The sequence below is a fragment of the Pan paniscus genome, chromosome 16 (assembly GCF_029289425.2).
Source record: "Pan paniscus chromosome 16, NHGRI_mPanPan1-v2.0_pri, whole genome shotgun sequence".
NCBI lineage: Eukaryota > Metazoa > Chordata > Mammalia > Primates > Hominidae > Pan > Pan paniscus.
This window is the reverse complement of record NC_073265.2, coordinates 22285237-22307698: the sequence shown is the minus strand read 5'-3', so window position 1 is coordinate 22307698 and position 22462 is coordinate 22285237. Positions and strand designations below refer to the sequence as shown.

General features: G+C 41.2%; 1 protein-coding gene across 2 annotated transcripts in view; it reads right to left on the bottom strand.

Moving 5' to 3' along the window:
• RYR3 (ryanodine receptor 3) overlaps window positions 1-22462 on the bottom strand; it is a 563020-nt gene that overhangs the window by 344452 nt on the left and 196106 nt on the right. For both annotated transcript variants that reach the window (XM_034938474.3, XM_057299827.2), the window contains exon 3: window positions 19331-19438. In XM_034938474.3, coding sequence (XP_034794365.3) covers window positions 19331-19438 — 108 coding nt within the window. The remainder of the gene's footprint in view (window positions 1-19330; window positions 19439-22462) is intronic.

The following is a 22462-nucleotide window of genomic DNA, read 5'->3' as shown; positions in this document are numbered from 1 at the left end:
CCCCACCCAGAAGCCCAGCTGGCTTCACCTCTCAATAGGGCTAGACAACACCTCTCCAGCTCAAATGACACCAAAGGAACTGATGGGGCATTTTCCAAACAAGCCTTGAATTGTAAACATCTGGTAACACGGATTTTTTTTCTTCTTTAATGATATTAATAGTTAATGAAGGATTTTGTGGTAGTAGACTGGGAATTAGAAAGTACAGCCCAGGGGTAGGAGGGGCACATCTACAGATGAGTATGGCCTGTGATGAGGAGTCACAGCCAGAGAATGAGGCAACAGGAGCTCGCTAAGTACAGGTAGCCATCCTAACTCCCTGAAACTGGTGTGAAACCCCAAAGAGCCCAGTGTGGGACACTTAACTTGTTTCTTCACCACCTTTTTTGGATCAGATAGTTAAATCCTCAACTGGCTAATTGCCAAACCCTCCTTCTCCTGAGCTGAACAAACATTCTCTCTACCTCCTGTGGCTCTCAACCTTGGAGTATAAAGCACTATACAGCGTAAGGTATCGTTCTTTTGACACCTTGATTTTCAACTCATAATGGGGTAATTAATACAAATCTAAAGCCGAGAGTCAGAGGTGCCTGAGCCATTGACTTCAGGGAACTTTGTGAAGAGGTTTTTCCCCCCTAAGAAATCTTCCAAGTGGGCCTGGACCAACTCAGCCAGAGCAGTACAGGTCCTTCGCAGAAACATGCTTGAAAGGGGGCGACACCCCTGGCATCTTTCATGGGCATCTTGAGAGAAAAGTGAAAACTGAAACTGTGAAACAGAATTTTTTTTTTTTTTTGAGATGGAGTCTTGCTCTGTTGCCCAGGCTGGAGTGCAGTGGTGCAATCCCAGCTCACTGCAGCCTCTGCCCCCTGGGTTCCAGCAATTCTCCTGTGTCAGCCTCCTGGGTAGCTAGGAATACAGGCTCACGCCACCACACCTGGCTAGTTTTTTGTTTTTTTTTAAGTAGAGATGGGGTTTTGCCATATTGGCCAGGCTGGTCTCGAACTCATGACCTCAGGTGATCTGCCTGCCTCGGCCTCCCAAAGTGCTGGGATTACAGGCATGAGCCACCGCATCTGGCCATCAAATAGAATCTTAATGAAGTTCAGAAAACAGGAGGAAGGCACAGCATCTGAAAGTACTACTTCCCCCAAATTCAGTGATCATGGCAGTCTTACTTGGTCAACTAGCAGTTGCCTTACTAAAAAGACAGGACCAAATGTCAAAGGCTACAACGTACAATAGGACAGCCCTTACCCCAGAAAAGAAAGTTGGCTGCATCTGGTGGCAGAAGGACCTATGGCAGTCACTCTGTCTGCTGCTGTGCTCTTGTAGAGTGACCTTGACTCCAGGGAGCCCCACCTTCGACACCCACAGTACTGCCTTCTTCCTATCTCCTCATATCACAGGACAAAAGAGAAGAATACTTGAAAAGCAGTGCACAGAAAGGCACTCCTTTGATTTTTAAAATACATAAACTTTGCCACTAAGCAAGGAAAACAGAGGCAAAATCAAACAATCCATCCCCCTCCGCCCACTACTGAATGTCAAATTTACCATTCCCATGGTTTATAATTTACTGAATCCAGCTAACCCTCTCTCGGAAGTGCCTAGAATTATTTTTCCTGGATGAGAAGGTGGCGCAATCTCCTTTTTGTTCATGTCATTAGTTTCACAGCCACATGGAAGTATTTCAGAACAAAAGGATGAAAGGCCAGAGCCTAATTTGAGAAGGTATAAATTCTCAGTCACAGGCATCATTTGCAGCAAGAACCTGTACCCCAGTAAAGTAGTCTCTTCCAGGAAAACACCAACTTAGATACTGCTTTGCACAAGTTTAGCACATGGAATAGGTATAATCTGCGAGATGGCTCAGATGGGTTGGAGACTGCAAACGAGGTGCTATGGTAACCTAGAGTTGATTCTTTCCTGTGGGCACCTAAAGCCGTAGGAAGATCCCCTGGATGGTGCAGACTTAAACTCCAAATGTGCAACTGAAGACAACTGGGGAACCTCCTGCCTTCCAAGGCTTTAAAAATAAGAGCCTTTGCCCTATGAGAATCGATGTAGATTTTCTGCAACCATTTTCCTCCCCTTTTGTCCCAATCCATAATGGTTGGGGAACAAATTAAATGACTGAGTTTCCCACTAGTCCTGATACTTTTCAAACACTGCTTCTCAAACAGACAGATGAGCATTTTCCATTGAGGGGGAAAAGGTGGTCACTGGGATGCCTCCAAATTGGGCAGGGTCATCCTGTATACATCTGTGCTTTTCTTTGAACGCAGATGCCATGGAGAGAACAGTGAGCCAAAATGGCAACCCTAACACATGTTTCTTATTATGGTGTCTTTTAAAAGAGCAAATCGCCAGATATTTGTCAGCGTATTAATGACATTTAGATTGATGACAAGTATGCTTTGGAAAGAGGTGAGGCAATTTTTTTTTTCCGAATTATTCCCACCACCTTCTCCTGTAGCTAATAGATTAAGAATCTGATGTTGCCAAATTTATTCTTTGCATAAAAGGAGCCTGTCAGCCAAATTTGTTTTCTAGTCACTGCTCTGGTTTCTATTTGAACCACCCATACTCCTCCTCCTCATCAGGCTTCAGATGAAACAGTGGACCAGTGACCACAAAGGGTCAATATTAAGAGCTCTGCCCAATTATTTCCATTCACCAAATGTAGCATAATGAGTATTTCCAACAAAGAGTCTAACATTCAAAAAGTCCGATTACCTTGACATGAAAATTTGAACACTGTTTCTAATCTACTGTTTCTCTATAAAAAAACTCACTGTTCATCCTGAGGATTTATAGATAACAAAATAGGAGTAAGTTTTTTATCATAAAACCCTGCTGACTACTACTGTGTGTAACACCTTTACCCACACAAGCTATAAAGCAGAAGGTCAACTGGATTCTATTTTGTTATCTGATCCTCCTCCCCCTTTCCTGCAGTTCTTCAACTTACATGGGGTTTTTTCCCCCTTGGATGTCCCGTAACAACCAACCTTTATTTTTTTAAATCTATCTTTTTTGTACTGGTCTCAACTATGATTTTGCTAGTTGGAGATCGATTCATCTTGTTCTCTCTATATCCACATAATGAGCATGGGGCCAAGTTTATATTACCCAGCAAAACAAACAGCGATCTTGCTTTTTTCTTGAAGTATATGAAGTAGCCTTGGGTGGAGAGGCTGATTCTCCAGGGTCCTGTGTATGTGGGCCTGGGGGTAGATAGAACGGATGCTCCTAATACTTAGTACCTGTCCACGGACCAGGGGCTGTTCTGAAGGCAATGACATCATTCTTCTGAACCTCTCATGATTTCATTCTAGAAAAGTGGCCCTCAATCCCAGCTATAGACCGGAATAACTAGTGGAGATTTAAAAATGAATACAAAAGAAGAAAAAACAACAACATAAAAGCTGGGTCATTTTCATAAGATTCCAATTTGGTGGGCCCATGGTGAGGTCTGAGCTCCCAGGTAATTCAAATGCACAGTCAGGCTTGACAGTCACCCCTCCAGGACTTAGCCACATGGGACCCTTCATGTATGATGCATGCAGTCGGCAAGCACTTCTGTGTTCTCAGAAGCATCCTTTTGGACCAGTGATTGACTTTCCTTTTAATATTTCTCCGGAACTCCAAAGAAGCAAAGAACAAACATGATTGCTTGCCTTTGCTAACTTTAGGACTAATGTTTGACTCTCTCTGCTTCTCTCTCAGCTTTGCTTCTATATATATGATAGATAGAAAGACACAAATCCTTACTACAAAATCTATGTGTGGTGAAGACTGTAGATAAGCTTCTCAGAAGAAGAGTTTCCAGCCCACCATTGTCAACCCCAGATCCACCTGTCTTCACCACATCAAAGGTCAGCTGGACACTTCCTGAACTGCCCCCCATGCATTCTAGACCTCCCTCCCCACTGGTGTGGATGCTGCAGGGCCTGGGAAAAGATGCAGTTAATGGCAAAGCACAAAGCAGGCTGGGGAAAGGGACTTGCACTATTGCTTCCCTTACTACTTGGTCACCTCCCTCTGGAATTAGTCAGCTCTGATCTTATGTTCTCACTCTGGTTTCTGTGCTTTGCAGACCCCCAGAACTTAAGGGTACGCCTCAGCATTCATTCTGCATTCTTAGAATAGCATTCTACATTTCTCTCTGTATCTGCAGGACTAGTGTGTCTCAGAGTTGTTTTGAGTTGTCTAATGCTTGGACAGTGCTTTTCGCATGGCTGCTTTCCAAAGCCCACCTTTCAGAGGCTGGCTTAGGTCCAAGCATTCTTCTCATCCACTAGCTCTTCTGACAACTGGAAAAATAAAAGTTAAACCGAAAAACTCCTTTGCTGATCTATGAATGGAAGCTGGGACCCGGACAGAGCGAGCACCATCTGATCTATTTTCTCCCATTGTGCGGGGAGCAAATTTATCACACTGACAATGGGAGGATAACCGACTGGGGCTGACAGTAAAACCTGACTTCCCTTGAGCTGCAAGACACTGTGGCAGGCTTTGCAGCAAAGAAAGAAGGCGTATTAAAAGTAGCACCTGCAGAGCTCCTGCGAGAGGAGGGGGAGCGGCCAGCTCAAAAACACCAAGTATGGTTCACAATTTGAAAAAAAACAACTCCACAAAATTAATAAAATTAGTATCAGTTGTGTTGATGTTTGCCTCCTCCAGTGAAGAAAAAAAATAATAATTCAATCCATTTGCAGCAAGTTTGGTGGTTACCATTAATGTAATGTGACAACTTGGCACCGAAAAGAATGTTGCTGCTGATTTCTGCTCTTTCCACTGAGACAGACCACTGCTGACTGGGAATGATCTTCAGAAGCCTGAAGAAGGAAGCATGTTATCTAAGAGAAGCAGTTTGTGATGGCCCACAGTGAGAGGAAGTGCCAGAGAAACAGACAGATTAACTGACTGACTTGAGCCAAGGCAGGCTATATAAATCACTGGAAACCCTATCATTGTCCAGTCATCAATATGCATCCACAGCTGTTTACGCAACTTGAAGAATCAAAAGAAGATTTGGAAACCCTAGAAAATTGTGCCATGAAACCAGAGAACGGAAAGGACATACAGTAGGTGTTCCATAAGTGCCATGTTCCTCATAAAAATAATAAAGTCTCATTCTATTATTAAATCATGCTGTCATCAAGGTGATTTAACCTCTTTTCTGGTATCATACTAATATCTCCTCCAATCTCAGGCCAAATGGACTTGGCCTGTGATGGGTCATAGTGAGGGTAATAAATATATATCCCTCGAGCCAGAGTTTGATCTTTAATATTCTCTATGAAACAGAACCAGAGATATTAAAGAGTTATACAATGGCATGTCCTGGGGTAGAAAAATTAAGATGAGCCTGGGTCACCTTGTTGCTGCAAGAAAGCAGGGGTTTGCGCAAAGATATCAGCCATGATGCTGCAGAGGTTAACATGCATTCCCTTGGACCAAGCAAGGAGGATCTCAGTATCCAAGAGAAAACGACGACTGTATTTTGGAACACGTTGGGTATTTTAAAGAGATGCGAATTTAAGATGATACTAAAACAGGAATTGGTGACATGTTGTGTGAAATGGTCATTGTAATGTACAGTTACGTTACATTACAGCGAGTTTCCAATGTAGTGTTACAGCAGTGATTCTCAGTTCAAATTCTAATAGCCCCATACTGAAGCTTCTTTTTCAATCACTGGATTATAAAGACAAAATCAGAAAGGTTATTTAAAAGGTAGAAGAGGCTGGGCACGGTGGCTCACACCTGTAATCCCAGCATTCTGGGAGGCCAAGGTGCGCGGATCTCAAGGTCGGGAGTTCAAGACCACCCTGGCCAACACGGTGAAACCTCATCTCTACTAAAAATACAAAAATTAGCCGGATGTGGTGGCACGCGCCTGTAATCCCAGCTGGTTGGGAGGCTGAGGCAGGAGAATCGCTTGATCCCGAGAAGTGGAGGTTGCAGTGAGCCAAGATTGTGCCACTGCACACCAGCAGCCTGGGCAATAGAGTGAGACTCCATCTCAAAAAATAATAATAATAATAATAATAAAATAAAAGGTAGAAGAACACCGGGTAACATGTTTGGCTCTTGTCATCAATTCTGTTAACATGGTAACCCAGGTTGTTCTTTATTGGTTCCTTTTTTTTTTTTTTAAGCCATTCTGAAAAATTGCAGAAGCTCCATCTGGGAGAGAATGCTGTGCAAGGTCTCATGGGTTACAAACTGGGTGGTCTGAGCCAGCAAGATCTAGTTACAGGGAGGTTCGGGAACATTAGGGATAGCATATTGTCTGACTCAGCATTCCCCTTTCTCTGAAGCCCACTGAGATTTGTAAGAAAAAATTGGATTTGGCCTGAGACTCTTTTCCTAGATCAAGTGAGTGCATTTAAAATAGATCTTACAGGCCAGGGGTGGTGGCACACGCCTATAATCACAGCACTTTGGGAGGCTGGGGTGGGTGGATCACTTGAGGTCAGGAGTTCAAGACAAGCTTGGCCAACATGGTGAAAACCTGTCTCTACCAAAAATTAGCCAGGCGTGGTGGTGGGCGTCTGTAATCCCAGCTACTCGGGGGGCTGAGGCAGGAGAATCACCTGAATACAGGAGGCAGAGGTTGCAGTGAGCAGAGACTGCACCACTGCACGCTAGCCAGGGTGACAGAGTGAGATTCCGTCTCAGGAGGAAAAAAAAAAAAAAAAAAGTAGATCTTACAGATATGAGTCTTTTGGTTTAGAGGGATATACATGTATGTTAAAAACAGGATCATTTCGGGGGGGGGTGGGCATGCCTCTGTTTCATGCTAGAACCTGAGGATAAATTAAAGTAGCCTATATTGAATAAAACATGGGGGAAGCTGGAATACAGAAATCTCTTGATTATTTTTGGCATGTTTTGTAAGATACAGCAACTAGGACATTACTCTTCAGGAAAAGGGATTGAAGCAACCAATTTTTAAACATAGTTTAATACAAATATCATAATAAAGGTTTTTTTGTTAGAATTTTATCTTAGTAACAAGGCGTACCATGTGGGAAAAAGAAGTGAAGTCCAAAATAGACACCCTAGAAATTCCTTTTATACAGGGATATATGTTTGGAAAGACAAGTGTAAATGTGAGGAAGTGCAAAGTGGTATCTATTATGCACACACACACATACGCAAAATACTAAGGTTTGTTAATAGCATTAAAATGAAGTTAATATATTTAGAAAATAAGTGCACATTGATGAATTTTTATAGACAGACAAATGGGGAAAGAGACTGGCAGAACTGAAGAATGTTTTGTATTCCTGCAAGCCAAAAACCTAAGGCAAAACAATAAACCAGTTTGAATTGGATCTGTTTGGACCAGGGTTCAGCCCAGCGAACTTACCATTCCTGGTTACCCTGGGAACAGCTCATTTTAATAAAATCTCACAAGAAACTGCAAATGCAATAAATAGTATTAGCAGAGGCCTAGGTAGCTCCACTTGGGGAAAGACATAGTAAGAAGTTCAGAAGGGATTTGTGCCATAGGAAAGACTGAAGTTATGAGAAGAGGAATTGGCATTCCATATACAACAGGTAGAGACTATATTATTGAGAGAGCTTGAGAAGGCTGCGGACAGACCTACGGTTTCTCCCACTGACTTTCAGTGAAATCTGCATAGCTAATAAAGCATGGATTTGTGTATCCCTATTGCTCCACCTGCCCTGCACCATCAAAGTGGTTGCCTGGGAACAGCAGTTGCTCATTCTCCTGGTGACCTGGGTCAGCTGCCTGAGGTCAGAGAGTTAATTGTGGCTTCGATGGTTTAGACAGTATCATTGTGGAGGTGAGGTTTTACAGAATCAGCTCCAAAGCTCTATTTCATCGACTCACAATGCCTCAGTCATTACAGCTCAGTTATTTGTACCCATCAAAAACAAATTCTGGAAATTTTCACTGATTTGGTCTTTATAAATTACATGAATGTATTAAATTATCACATGTATTCTGAAACTAGGTACATTATGTATCAACTATAAAATTGTTTAACATAACTGGAGATTTTTTTTTTTTGAGACAGAGTCTCGCTCTGTCGCCCCGGCTGGAGTGCAGTGGCGCGATCTCGGCTCACTGCAAGCTCCGCCTCCCGGGTTCACGCCATTCTCCCGCCTCAGCCCCCCAAGTAGCTGGGACTACAGGCGCCCGCCACCACGACTGGCTAATTTTTTTTTTGTATTTTTAGTAGAGATGGGGTTTCACCGTGTTAACCAGGATGGTCTCGATCTCCTGACCTCGTGATCTGCCTATCTCAGCCTCCCAAAGTGCTAGGATTACAGGTGTGAGCCACCGTGCCTGGCCAACAACTGGAGATTTTTATACCCTAGCAGTGATTCTGAAAATTCCTAAAACCAAGTCATAACTTTAGAAACTAAACTATGAAGATATAAGGTGTAAAAAAAAAAAAAAGTAATGCATTCAACTTACCTTTCAAATAGCTCATCAAAGACATGAAAATGAGTATTTTAAGGAATGGCTCCACCATGAATAATTTCCACCTCTGGCCCCACCCAGAGAGCAGGACTCAGGAGTCAGCAGAGAGAAGGGCCTTTAAAAGCAAACTCCCAAAGGCTGTTCCTTAGAAGAAAACTCCGTGGTGCGGGCCTCATTTACACTGGGTCAGCTCTCAATTCATTCTTCTAGAACAACCCAGTTCTCCTGCCTACCACCCTCCACCTTTTCAAGGCAGATGAGCAGCAGAGAAACGGGGTCTGGAGCACCAAGCCTCCAGCTGCACATCTTTAGTAGGATGGCACCAGGTGATTCTTATCAGTGCCGGTGCCAATGCATGTTTCTCTCTCGAACAAAAACAAAAGGAGGGGCAACTGATGCCTAAAATCTCTAAAATCAAGTGCCTTTCCTCTTCAATCACAGAGGTAGTTATCCACAAAGAAAGAGGTGAATAACCACAACCAGCAAGGGAACTGACTATCCAGGTTTCAGTAAGAACATTTTTTAAGGCATTTTTTTAAACCAAAACACCTATCTGGTATTTGGGCAAAACTACTTAGTACATGGAATGCGTGAGCTGTAGGCAAGAATAGGCCTTACAGAACAAGTTCAAGAACAAGTACAATTTCAACCACAGGAATGAAACTAATCATCAATATAGGAAGGGTACTAAAAAACAGTTTTTCCCATTTTCCTGATGACTTATGAATCCTTCATCACGGGTAGACATTGATCCTGGGATAGACGTTTAGGAGCCACTCATTTAGTTCAGAGTCCATGTTTTGCAGGTGGGACAGCAAGGACCAGAGAGTGGGAATACCAAGGCTAGAATGTCCACCCCCTGCCTAGTCCAGCACTTTCCTCCCTCACACCAGAGCAACATCACGGAACTCAGAAACAAGGCTCAGCACTTTCCCCATCTCCCACCTCACTACAAGCCCAAGTACATGCAGTACCCACAGCAGGAAACTCTAGGTGGAAGCAGAAGCATTCTGCCTTCAGCTTTCGTCTTACTTTGCAGATAACCATTTCAGCCCTCTGCAGGGCAGAAGTGATTTTTACACCATGGTTCGCCTAAATATATTTGGTCTTATTCCCACTTTCTTTCCACCGATTCCACGTCATCATTTTAGCTCCTTCCATTCTAAAACCAGATAGTGGCAATCATAGGACTGGAGTGTTGGTCACAAGGTTTTTACTCAAGTAAGGATGAAAATGCCAGCTGAGATCAGGGTTTCTCTAGCACCAAGTTAACTTTTCTTTACCAGAATATCCAGATTGGTGCTCTTATTAAACTTTAATGAAATGGAAATAAATTGGAGTTTGCTCTAGTTCATTCAATTCTCACTACAAATATGTAATTTAAACTCAGGTATTTATTAAAAAGCGAATTACATGATCAAAGGAAAACTCTAATAAATAAACTGAAGAGTTTCTATTCTCCTAGGATTTAAAAAATTGCAAATGTGCTTTATTTTCAAAAAGTAAGCAGGTTTCTTAAAAGATTTCCCCAAAATTCAAATATTGTACAATTAAGGATTAAAACATGTTGCCAGAAACACAGCTGAAATTCATTTTTACAACCCATCTCTACTCCTGTCCCCCATGAAACAGTTATCTTTCTCAAAACTCTCAGCAAAATCTCTTATCAAAACATCTCCCTGAATAATAAACTATTTACCTACAGATTGTGTCCTGGAGAAAGCTTAGACACCCCCAATCCCTCCTCATGCCTCTAAGAAACTTTAATGAAGATGTTTACATTTTTTTGCAATTAAAATATAGAAACAACCACCACCAACAACAAATATATTTAGTCCAGCCATGGAGAAGAAGCTCAGGCTTTCTAGAAGACAGATACCATTATGACAAGATTATTTCAACAGAGCATTCCAATGTCCACAGCAAGGATGAACAGAATTCTAGTTTGTGTAACATTAGCAAAGCTAAATGTTAACACATTTGCAAAAACACCGCCAGGATCAGACAGGCATATTGATCTTAAACATGAGGTGCCGCCTTCACAACACGCCCATTTCACCAAAGAAAAGACAGTCACACTAAAGCTGAAGCACTATATTCAATAAATGGGGGAACTTGAGAGAGTCTGGAGCTTTAAAAGTCTATTCTGTGGGTTCTTTCACTTGAAAAGGCTTCTACTCAGCATGTGAAGAAATGTAAAAAGCTAGTTAACCTGAACGGTTATTCTTAATTGTTGAAGTTCACGTTTAATTCTTCTGCTGGTTCACTTTGGAGATATGGCAGGAGAAAGAAAATATCAAACTAGCTTTTTCCATTTTTATCATGAATTCCAGCCTCATGGAATAGCAGAGCTGGAGTTGCATAATAGCACTGGAAGAGGTCTGAGGCATCGAGAAGCTGAGATGAAGGCAAAGCTACACACTTGTGTCATCTCACCAGATTGAACCTATGATCACAGGCCGTCTAGACCATATTCAGAGCAAACAAGAGAGGCTTTAAAAACAACTTGCGGCCGGGCGCGGTGGCTCACGCCTGTAATCCCAGCACTTTGGAAGGCCGAGGCGGGCGGATCATGAGGTCAGGAGATCAAGACCATCCTGGCTAACACGGTGAAACCCCGTCTCTACTAAAAATACAAAAAATTAGCCGGGCGTGGTGGCAGGCGCCTGTAGTCCCAGCTACTCAGGAGGCTGAGGCAGGAGAATGGCGTGAACCCGGGAGGCAGAGCTTGCAGTGAGCCGAGATCATGCCACTGCACTGCAGCCTGGGTGACAGAGCGAGACTCCGTCTCAAAAAAATAAAAAATTAAAAAGAAAACAACTTGCAATGTTTTGAAGAAATAAAAAATGAGTCCACAGGCAAGTCATTCTAATTGGAGAGCAGTGGTAAAACAAACTGCCTGGCGACGAATTTCTATGTGTGCAGCCACCTCTAATTTCACAACACTGAAGGGTGAGGTGCACTAGTGGTTTTTTTTTTTAATTGCAGAGACACAAAGAATGGAAACTGCCCTGAACACTCACAAGTGAAAGGCCCAGTTCATGACAAATACAGCTTGAAGTCAGTTGTCCATGCACAGTACATGTATATTGAAGGAGTGAATAACATACCCATTCCGAGAGATCACTGAGCTAGCAAAATCAAAAACAAAACAGTAAATGGATATTTTAGCGTGTGCAGGTTTTGCTGAAAGCTTTCAACTTATTTGAGGAGTCTACTGATGCTTACTAAAGAGTTTTTTGTTTTTGTTTTTTTAAAAGAGAGAAAAAAGAGGGTGGATTTCCTACCTGGTGAATATTTTGTTATCTTAGAGGTTTGCAAGAGCATTAAATGTAAAAGTTTGTTTTTCCTGTTTTTCTCTAGTACAGTGCTGATGTCATCAACAAACTATAAGCAAGCAACGTGCTGTCGCCTAAGTCACCTGTACCACTTTTTTATAACTAACATTTAAATAAGAAAATCCACCCAAGAAAAATGGTCAATACCTACATCAGGCAATTTGAAATTTCTCATAGAATTGCAATCAATTAATCAATCAGATTTTGCTTAGACCAAGAAAGGTGCTTTCTTACCATGAAGTAAGGTCTTCCAGATGGCATATTTTAACTAAAAATCATGTCATCAAAAGGCCAGTCCAAAAATGAAATGTGAGTTATTTGCACATATCTTCATAAATATCAGCTTATCAGGGAAACATTAAAATCCATTATATCAGCATAAAATCCTAAAATCATAGCATAACATGACAAAGGACAGTAAGGAGGGGAAAGGAAAGGGGGAAGAGGATGTACATGTTTAATGACAATTTGGTCTGTGGAAAAAAACACATTGAAACTTTAATTTGGAGGCCACTCATTTATAATAATATTTAATTTATCAAAATGATTCCTAGCTCTTTGAGGAAAGAAAACCTGTCAAATATACACGATATGTCCCCTAAAATTCCACGAGAAAATTCACAGGAGAACCTTGTCTCAAAAAAAAAAAAAAAATTAAAATTATGTACTCAATGCTTAGTGCTTTAGGGTTGCTGTCCTGGATGGATTTTGTAAAATTCTCCTTGTCCACAGCAAAGAAGAAAGAGAATAAATACATTTATTCATTCTACCTAAATAAATGGGAGCCGAGGTCTCAAGTAATGGTTAATACAAAAAGGGGAACATTTCCACAGCTCATCAGTGATGGGCTATAGCCCACAGGACACACCAGAGGAAGCGACGTGATGACACTTTTCCAGTTTAACTTGGTACACTGCAACCATTACAGACCTGAGAAAGGACTTTGCATCTAAGTGATGGCATATAGAGGTGGGGAACCTAAAGCCCAGTTGGTAAGAGATTTGCTTGAAGTTAAATTTCCAGTTGGTGGCATTATTAAGACCAAATCTAAACCTCCAAACACCCAGCTTTGTCACCGAAACAGGCTGCCTGCCAGGAGTACATCTGTAAAATGAACTCTAACACAGGGCAGCTTTTAAAGCGTAGGTTTCAACAAGCTTTCGCACATGAGAGCAATTTTGCCAAGTTGATTTGTTATTTTGCGAGTATAAAAAAAAAAAAAAAAACATTATTTTTGCAGCAGGTGTGGATGGTCAGCCATAGATTTAAAAAGGGAAAGAACAGCATCTGAAACCAGAATGTTATTTTTCTCCCTCTTCAAGGAGAAAGCAGAGTCAAGTCAAGCAAGTTAAAAATTTAATGATGTGATATCCTGTTCTTACCAATCAGGTGTAGGGAAGAGGAGTGTCCCAAAGGTTAGAAGCCTGAAAGTCATCGGCACTGGGGTGGAGAGGTCCTGAGCAAGGGCACAAAGGATGTTCTTGGACAGCTTGAGGCAGTGGCTTTTTACCAACGAGTACAAAGGAAATTCAGGCTTTTAACACCTAGCATGGCTACTCTGGCTGTAGGGACTTGACACATACATGGGCAAGACCTAGGACTTACATCACAATATAAGCATGAGTGACTTAAAAAGGAAATCTTATGAACTCTCCTGAAGTGTAATCAATGCTTGTTAGATTTGACTCATTAAATTATGTATTTTTTAAAATGTAATATTAAAACATGTAAATGGGGATGAGGTTTAGAATTATGGACGCAGTTCCTCCATCAGTCATGTTTCCTCCTCACACACATACAAAATAAATTCTATTACCAATTTTTTTCTAACATTTCTAAAGGGAAGATAAAAACCTCAGAGTGAGATGCTAAATCTGGATGGTGGTGGTTCCCCTTTTCTTCTATGATATAAAAATGTTGGCAGGCACACAGGAACCCAGGAAGAAAGAAGTAAGGATCCTATTAGCCCTCTTCATTCTAGAGGAGTTTGCACAACATGTCTAAATCTTGGCACAGCCACAGTTCAGACTTTAAACAAGGGGCTTCTAATAATTCCCTTCATCAGTGTTTGTTTTGATGTATTTATCAGCTAGCAGTGTCACAGCAGATGCATTGTTAGCCAATTCTTTTTTAATGATGTTGCCACCTGTCACTAATTTTTTTGTGAGTTTATGAGATGAATGAATGTCCTGAACTTGGCTGCAAGGTAAATATCTCATGTATCTCAAGACATGCACTCTAAGGACCTTTACATGAATATAGAATAATGTATGTTTACGCTTCACTGGCCGTTTACAAGGTCACATGATACCAGGAGACAACCCCTAGCAGCCACAGGCATGTCATCTTCAAGAAGCAGTAACATATGACAAATGTGCCACACCATTTCACTAGCAACCATGCTGTGTGTGGTATTCCCTACTGTAAAGACAAGAATAAATCAAAGGAGCCAAAAGCTCCTTTCAGAGTTAATGGGACTATCAAATCACACAAGTAATACGGGGAAATGAAGAACTTCTCAGTGAGGATGTCTGTTATAAAGGTTCTTGCAGAAATAATATCTTTCCAGGTCACATTTCCCAATCAAGGTGTTTTGTTTTGTTTTGTTTTGAGATGGAGACTTGCTCTGTCACCCAGTCTGGAGTGCAGTGGTGCAATCTCAGCTCACTGCAAGCTCCACCTCCCGGGTTCACACCATTCTCCTGCCTCAGCCTCCCGAGTAGCTGGGACTACAGGCGCCCGCCACCATGCCCGGCAAATTTTTTTGTATTTTTAGTAGAGATGGGGTTTCACTGTGTTAGCCAGGATGGTCTCAATCTCCTGACCTTGTGATCCGCCCGCCTCAGCCTCCCAAAGTGCTGGGATTACAGGTGTGAGCCACCACGCCCAGCCCAATCAAGGTTAAAAGGCTGCTTGTGTATTAGCATACCAGATATTTTAGCATCCAAAGTCAGGCATAATCTTACGTGTTCTGGACATGGATAAAGTGTCATGTTCACGTGGCAACTATACAATTAGTTTTATATTTTTATAAATACCATTTATATAATTCATTTTATATTTATATTTCATCTCTCTTTGTAGTTGTAAAGATCTGACATTGATGAAGTCAACTTTTAGAGAAAACCGGAGCCCTTATCGGAAGGAGTGCAGCTGGTAATTGTGTTAACCAAGGCCTTTCATTCCTAGAAGCATTATGCCAGTTCATGTCAGAACCCATTTGGAGTTAAGTTTAACATGCACCTAGTTGTGTAGCACAGGACTCTCCTTCCTTTGAGGAAGTTTGAATATTCCTGAAGGATCCGTATAACAGGAGGAAGTGGACCAGGGATGAACAGAGGAACCAATACTTTTATTTTCAAACTCACAGGTAGTTGTAGGCACTGATCTCATTTAATTCTCACCCAGTCCTACGAGATAGATTGCATCTTGAAGATGTGGAAAGTAAGGTACAGAAAGGAGAAATAATTTGCCCCAGAGGTCACCTGGTCCAATATAGGCTGGACTGAAAACACATCTGCCTGACACTGAAGACTGAGCATTTTTTTCATCACAAATGCTGTTTGCTCTCACTTTAAAGTCATTTCTGTAGGATGATGGGGACTGAGGGCTTAGAGGGAGGTGGGGACATCTCTTTCGGCTCCATGTCCTGCTGAAGGTTGGTAGACACTGTAGGTCTAATCAATTGAAAATGTGAAAATACTCTAATATTTGATTGCAGGAATTTTACTTCAAACTGTAGCCATAAAATTGGCCACAGTGCCAAGCATCTATCCCTCGGTAATTTTCCCCAGAATAAAATTACATAGGATTAGATCAGAGGTAAAGTGATCCAAGGAGGAGCTGAGATAGGGCAGACTCTGAGAGGCACAAAATGTTCTCTGCTCCAGGTCCTCCTCATCACTGATTCTCCTTCTCAATATGAAGCTGGCTTCCATGTGCTACTGGCTGCAGCTAATGACATTTAAATAATAAAGAAACCTCTTTGCTGTTAAATTAGGGCATTTTGTTTTCTTTGTTAGCAAGAGAAATTGCTGCAGAATTGTAATCTTTGCAGAAAGACTTCTGTACAGTCAACACGTGAGTAAACAGCTGAAGTCATTTTTAAAAATGTCCAGTAGCTACACAGCAGTGAACAGACACAGTACACCAGGACCAATTTTTGACTAGAAGGAAAAATTATACTCTTCAAAGCCTCCCATTTGGTGGCAGTCATGATCATTAGTGAAAGCAATGTCTATTTAAGAGCAGAAAATGGCTATTTCCAAACAGAATGGAGTGGCATGCAAAGAATGCTCCATCCCACTCAAACATCCCCAGGCTCTCCAGAGAATCATTCTGCTCTGTCATGTTAACTCACTTCCTTCTTTATTTTTCCTCTTTTTCTTCCCTGCTGAATATTTTCTTCTAAAATCAAATTAAATACCAATAGTAAATGTGTACAGTAATTACTTCAGAAAAGCAAAATAATCAGACTCAAGAGATGATATAAAACTTGCATTTTTCATACGAAAGACTAAGAGCCCAGACGGAATTGTGAGAAAGTTCCAAGAGGGTTCTAGTACCTGAAGCTGCTGTTCAGGTAACTATTTTGTGGAGTCATCAATGCACAGTAAAGTAATATGACTTGAAAAAAGTACCTTCCCATCTGTGTTCCATCTCTCTTCTCAAGTCCCTTTTCTCTGAGATCTCCAGTGAATACTACTCCTTATAATAGTGATAAATGTGTCAAGGTGGGAAATAACTATTAGGTCTCTCTTCTCTTTGGCAAAAATAGAACAAAAGGCAATATGGAAAATTTCAGAGTCTGACTCAACATGATGATGATGATGACTCTATAGATATTAACAAAAATGTCATGGATCATTTATTTTGAACATGAGTTTTTAAAGAAGAGTAGATTATTCAAATAAGATTTAATGTATTGGTTTCTACATGTTGTAACTTATAAATGGCTTCTGAAATATATAATTATATTAAACAAACTTCTGCTATAACATGCCTGGTAATTAAGGTAGGTCTTATTCATATATTCTAAAATGAAGAGCTCAATTTTATTAAAGTGCGTCCCTCCATTCTACTTGGAACATGAATGATTACTTATTCCCCTTAAGACAAACCAAGTTAAGACTATTAAGTTCTTTGCAACAAGGAAAAACCAGAACTTTTGAATTTACTTTCTCGTCTATAGGACTCTGAACCACTCAAGCTAAATGATAAAGAAAAAGAAGTCCTTTGAAATATACTTTTAAAACAAAACAGGATAAGAGATTAACCAAGAAATAATTCTCCAATTAACATAGTATGTCTTTGTCTTCTTAATTTCTATCCTGAGACCATGGTAGGCTGGGTCTAGTTTGATACTGAAAGTGGTGATATTTAAAATCAACTAGGTCTCCCTCAGCAAAGATTTCTTTATATGATACATCTTGGAAAAAGAAGAGTGATCAATTAAAAAAAAGTTTCCCGGCCAGGCGTGGTGGCTCACACTTGTAATCCCAGCACTTTGGAAGGCCAAGGTGGGCGGATCACGAGGTGAGGAGATCAAGACCATCCTGGCTAACATGGTGAAACCCCATCTCTACTAAAAATACAAAAAAATTAGCCGGGCATGGTGGCGGGCGCCTGTAGTCCCAGCTACTCAGGAGGCTGAGGCAGGAGAATGGTGTGAACCTGGGAGGCGGAGCTTGCAGTGAGCAGAGATCTTACCACTGCACTCCAGCCTGGGCGACAGAGCGAGACTCCGACTCAACAACAACAAAGTTTCCCTAAACTGGAAGTGTTTGAGAGTATGTGGAAGATATAAGATGCTGAGGTCAATGCAAGGAACGGGGAAATGAACCCAGACTGAGGCGAACATTAAATGAATAAAAATCTCACCTTTGTTAATGATCTAAGACACAAAGCAAGCTATTCTCAGTTGTCTTACTAAAGCATACTGCTATAAATCAAAAGAGTGAAAACACACAAATATTTGGTATTAAGGGGCTTAGAGATCTAATTCACAGAACATTGTAGCCCCAAGAGATTAGATGTACCCAAGATCACATTAAGGGCTGGAGGATGGCCGAAATGTAAACATCGATTCTCTTGATTCTATGGTCAATTGTCTCTTCTACTACAAATGAGACATGTCCATATTATGTACAACTTCAAGCGAGAACAAACTGTGCTACTAGGTAACTGCAAACAGTTTCTACCCACAGACAGTGTACTCTCCAGTAGCGAAGAAAAAAGACTTGCAATGACAGTACAGAGTGATAAGAGCTATGACAGAAAAAGTACCTAATGTTGTCCCAGCAACAGACTTGTGGGGTCAGCAGAGGCTTCTCAACTCATCTAATAACTAAACTAGTTCCTTGAAGGATACATAGGGATTACATAAGGGAAGTGAGAGAGGAGGAGGGAAGCTGTTCCATGTGGAAGGAATAGGTGATATGCAGGATAAGAGGCAAAAGAGAACTGGCATGTTTGAGGCAGAGAGAGGAATTCGATGTCGCTGGGATACTGAGTACTTGGTGGGATGTGGTGAGAGATGGGGCAGGAAAGGTGAACAGAGCTCACCAACTCCTAAAGGGCTCTAAGCCATGTTTAGGAATTTGGAATTTATCTCAAAATAATGGGAAGACAAAGGATTTTAGAACAGGCAACTGTAATAATTGTATTTGCATTTTGGAAAGAACTGCTGAGTGGAAAAATGGGAGGAGGGGGTAAGTATAGGAGGAATCAAAGCAATTAATAGGCTGTTGCCGTAACGGAAAGGTAGAGGACAGTCATCTAATGGAGTATGGGGGAGTGAGGATGGTGGAGAGAAATGGTTGAATTTGAGATATTCAGGCAGTAGAATTAAAGTATTTGATGACAAATATATAAAAATGAACGTGAGTCATTAGGAAAGGGAAGAGTCAAAAATTATTTTGAAATATCTGGCCAAAGTCTTGCCCAAAAGCCTTCTGACATAGGCAATATGGAGCTTGTCTCTTAGTTGTAAGGATCATTTTACTGACAATGGAAACTCAAGACAATTCTGTACTTGCTCATCATCAGTGAAACCATCAAGTTCTGGACACATGTCAAAGACTCATAATTCTGTAGGAAATCATGTTTGAACTGTTGTAACTTGGTTGTGCTCCATTGGAGCAGTCATAACTCCCCAGTGAGGTTTTTCCAAGGAAAAAGAAACTGCCTCACAGGCATGCTCAATCAAGACCCTCTCAGCCTCTCCACATTCGCTGGTGAATTCTGGGATAAGAGAGGGGAGTAGGCTTAGCATCCTATGCCTTGCTCATGCAGCATTAGTGGTGGTCCATTTTCTGGTGGAAGCTGATTAACTCAGAGGAAGCAGAAGTAGGGTTGCTGAATAACACCAACTCAACTCAGGGAGAAAGATTTACTATCTCCATATGAATCATCTCAACAGTCTTAAAATTTTTCAGTTCAAAGTTGGATGAAATGTAGAATGTATTTTGGGGATGTGGTGCACCCCAATCCCAACCTAGGACACAATTCGGGTACTCACCCCTTCGCCGCCATTTTCACCTGTGTTGGCAAGCATTTCCTGCAGGGCTCTGACAGATAGGGACTGTTCCAGCACAAAATTGCAGACGCAGAGATCTGGAGGAATGTACTGTGGAAATAAAATCAGAATGAGGATACCTACTCATATCAGTTAGAGATCAGTCACGCAACAACATCTCAAGGGCAAAGAGCCTATGAATCAAAATGACAGTTGGATGGATGAATAGGAACGCAAAAAGGTGGCTTTCTCCTGTTCAAGATGGGTTTTAAGCTGGTTTCTAAAGAATGGTAAGAAAAGCCCCATATATCAAGGGAATAGTTTCCAACATGTCAGGATCGACTTGAGGGAAGGCTGGTGGTTCATATGGAAGAACACAGACATAGCCTTGCCAAAGAAGGGAGAGGAAGGGAAGGCTGATCTACAGCCATGTCTGGGTGAGACCAGAGAAAGAAAGCCACCGGGATTTCATCCACAATAATCTGTAAAAGGGCAGTGGACAGACCATAATGTGGCTCTAGACAGTAGTGACCCTAATAGAGAATCCATTTATTTGTTAAGAAAACCTAGATAGAGTATAAAAAGAGGCCACAGAGGGGGTTAAGAGCTATATAAATATAGCATAATCAAAGGAATGTCCAGAACTTTAAGAATTGATGATCCCTATAACAATCATTCCAATTTATTAGAATCAGTTAACAGTGACCAGTTCACATCGTGACATTCATGCCTATTCTGGGACATTTCTTAACAGTTAAAGATAACCTTCTTTGCATACTAACAGTAGCTAATATTTATTGAGTACTTTATGCCAGGTACTGTTCTAAGGGCTTTGCATAGGTTAACTCATTTAATCTTCACAACCATCCTATAAGAGAGGGACTATTAATATTCCAGTTTCTAGCCAAGGAAACGAAGGCACAGTGAGTTTAGGTCGCCTGCCCAAGGGTTACATTTGGCTGAGTCAGATACAAATCCAGACAGTCTGTCTCCAAAGTCCATGTGCTTAACCCTACACTGTTCCTGCCACTAAGAAAAATATTAAAGTTTTTCTTCACTGTGAGAACATTTTAGATCAGCAAATATTCAAATATTTCATTTACATAGTGCTTGATATTGGAAAAGATACAAAGAAATACAAAGCAAAACCACTGCCTTTCTGGAGTTTACAATCCCATTTCAATGACACACCATTTTCCTTGAGAATACAGCTTGTGATCACCTGTGTACCAATCCTTTGTTTCCTACATGATATTGGCAGAACATCAATACCATGAGAACAACAGGAATGAGGAATGAGGGCCAGAAAGTACCGACAGCCATGCCTAACACTTCAAAACAGGTAAAGCTGTTTCCATGGAGCTCCACTTTAAAAGCTAAACCAAGTCTGCTACTAAGGCTCCGACAACCTCTCTAACTTCAGCATTTAGTTTTAAAATAAAAATAATGGAATTGACCATCTTTAAGTTCCCTTTAATTTCCGAGTGTTTGTTTATTCTTCCTCCCCTCCCAACTGCAATATTCTCAAAAATAAGATAATCGGCCTGCTGGACCTGCCTACAATTTTCCTTTATTAAAGTTTTAAGCCAGTAATGGGCAATCCTATTCCAAAGGCTACTGGCTCTGGGTGACGTACATTTTCAAGTACTTTTCTACTAAGGATTTGAGGGAGTACTTTTCTACTTAAATACTTTTCTACTCAAGGTCTCTATGCTGAGAAATCCTAAAAACCTAGTCTTAGAATTCTGGCAATACAGGAATTTGCCCAATCCTTTTTTATTAAAACAATTAACTAAGAAGAGATTGTAACAGAGGAAGATTACCGCCTTTATTTTGTGTTGCTCCCTTTGTTTTCAAAGTCTGTTCCCAAAGCAGGTAATTAACTCATTTGTATGGGACTTGAGCAAGCAGGCAGCTGGTGATGCAGGGCAGAGCTTCATGTCCAGGAAATGTTTGTACAGTACATACAGCATTATTACAAATAGCATACAATTATATGATAAAGCATTTCCTTAAGACCTTATACCATAAACATATATTGTCTAACTTAGCCTTCCAAAATATGATGCCATCTCAGGAGATTTTATAGAGATTTTTCTACCACTCTGCCTACCTGAATTTCATGTTCCCAGAACAGGAAGCATAAAAGCCATAGTTTGCTTGTTTCTTCCTCTTCCAATTCATCAGAATGAATGATTTGGAGATTTCCCATTGAAGAATGTCTGCAGTTATGGTTGGCCCTTTCAAGTCTGCTTTAAAGTTTAATTTGGCAAATTAAATGGTCACAACATTCATGCCCACTTTTACAATAACCTATTCAGTCTATTCTCTTTAAGACAGAAACCTTCATAGCTCCAAATGCTAAAGATTCTGCCCTTACATGACATCATGTAATTCTAAGTCAGCTTGCTTTCCTTCCTGTGTCTGGTTTGTTGAGACAGGAGACAGGAGCTCTCCTTGTCTCTGCCATCAACCATTTTGAAGGAGAAGCACTAATAGATAATAGGGACACTAGGCATGCTATGATTATAGCTGTCCTTTCAATCCAGGTATTGAAAGTCCCCAGGTGCTCACAATTTCATTACTGGCTTGAATGGGTATATTTAAACAGGACAATAGTGTGCATGGAGAGGAAGCCTCTCAAATGGGAGCACTGTACCTGCCACTAGTTTACAGAGTTTCCTGGCAGCTTAGTTTCTGTACCTCTGGTGTGTGGTCCCTGCCTGGACTCTCTGTACTTGGAAATAAGAGCATGCCACTCCAACAGCACACAAAACAATGTGTGGGCAGTGGTAAGGGAGGGAACAGAGCAACTGGAATGTCTGGAGAAAAACAAAACAACGAAAAACTTGTGACATGAATGGAGCACAGAGCCATCTGACCTGCTATGCCAGCTGCCATCCTTAATTAAACTCCAAACTGGCCTGAACTCCCACCTCCACACTCCTGATGAATGAGCAAAGGCCACTCGTCCATTAAAGCTAATTTGTTTGTAGCCATGAGAGTCCCCTAGGAGGCCAGCTCATTGTGTCTGTGCTGTGGAACCTGTGGCCTCAGTCACTCTACCTGGCAGGCACGGGGCAAGTGTTTGATGACTCTCAGCATGGAGAGAAGGGCTCTGTTGACATCTGTTCT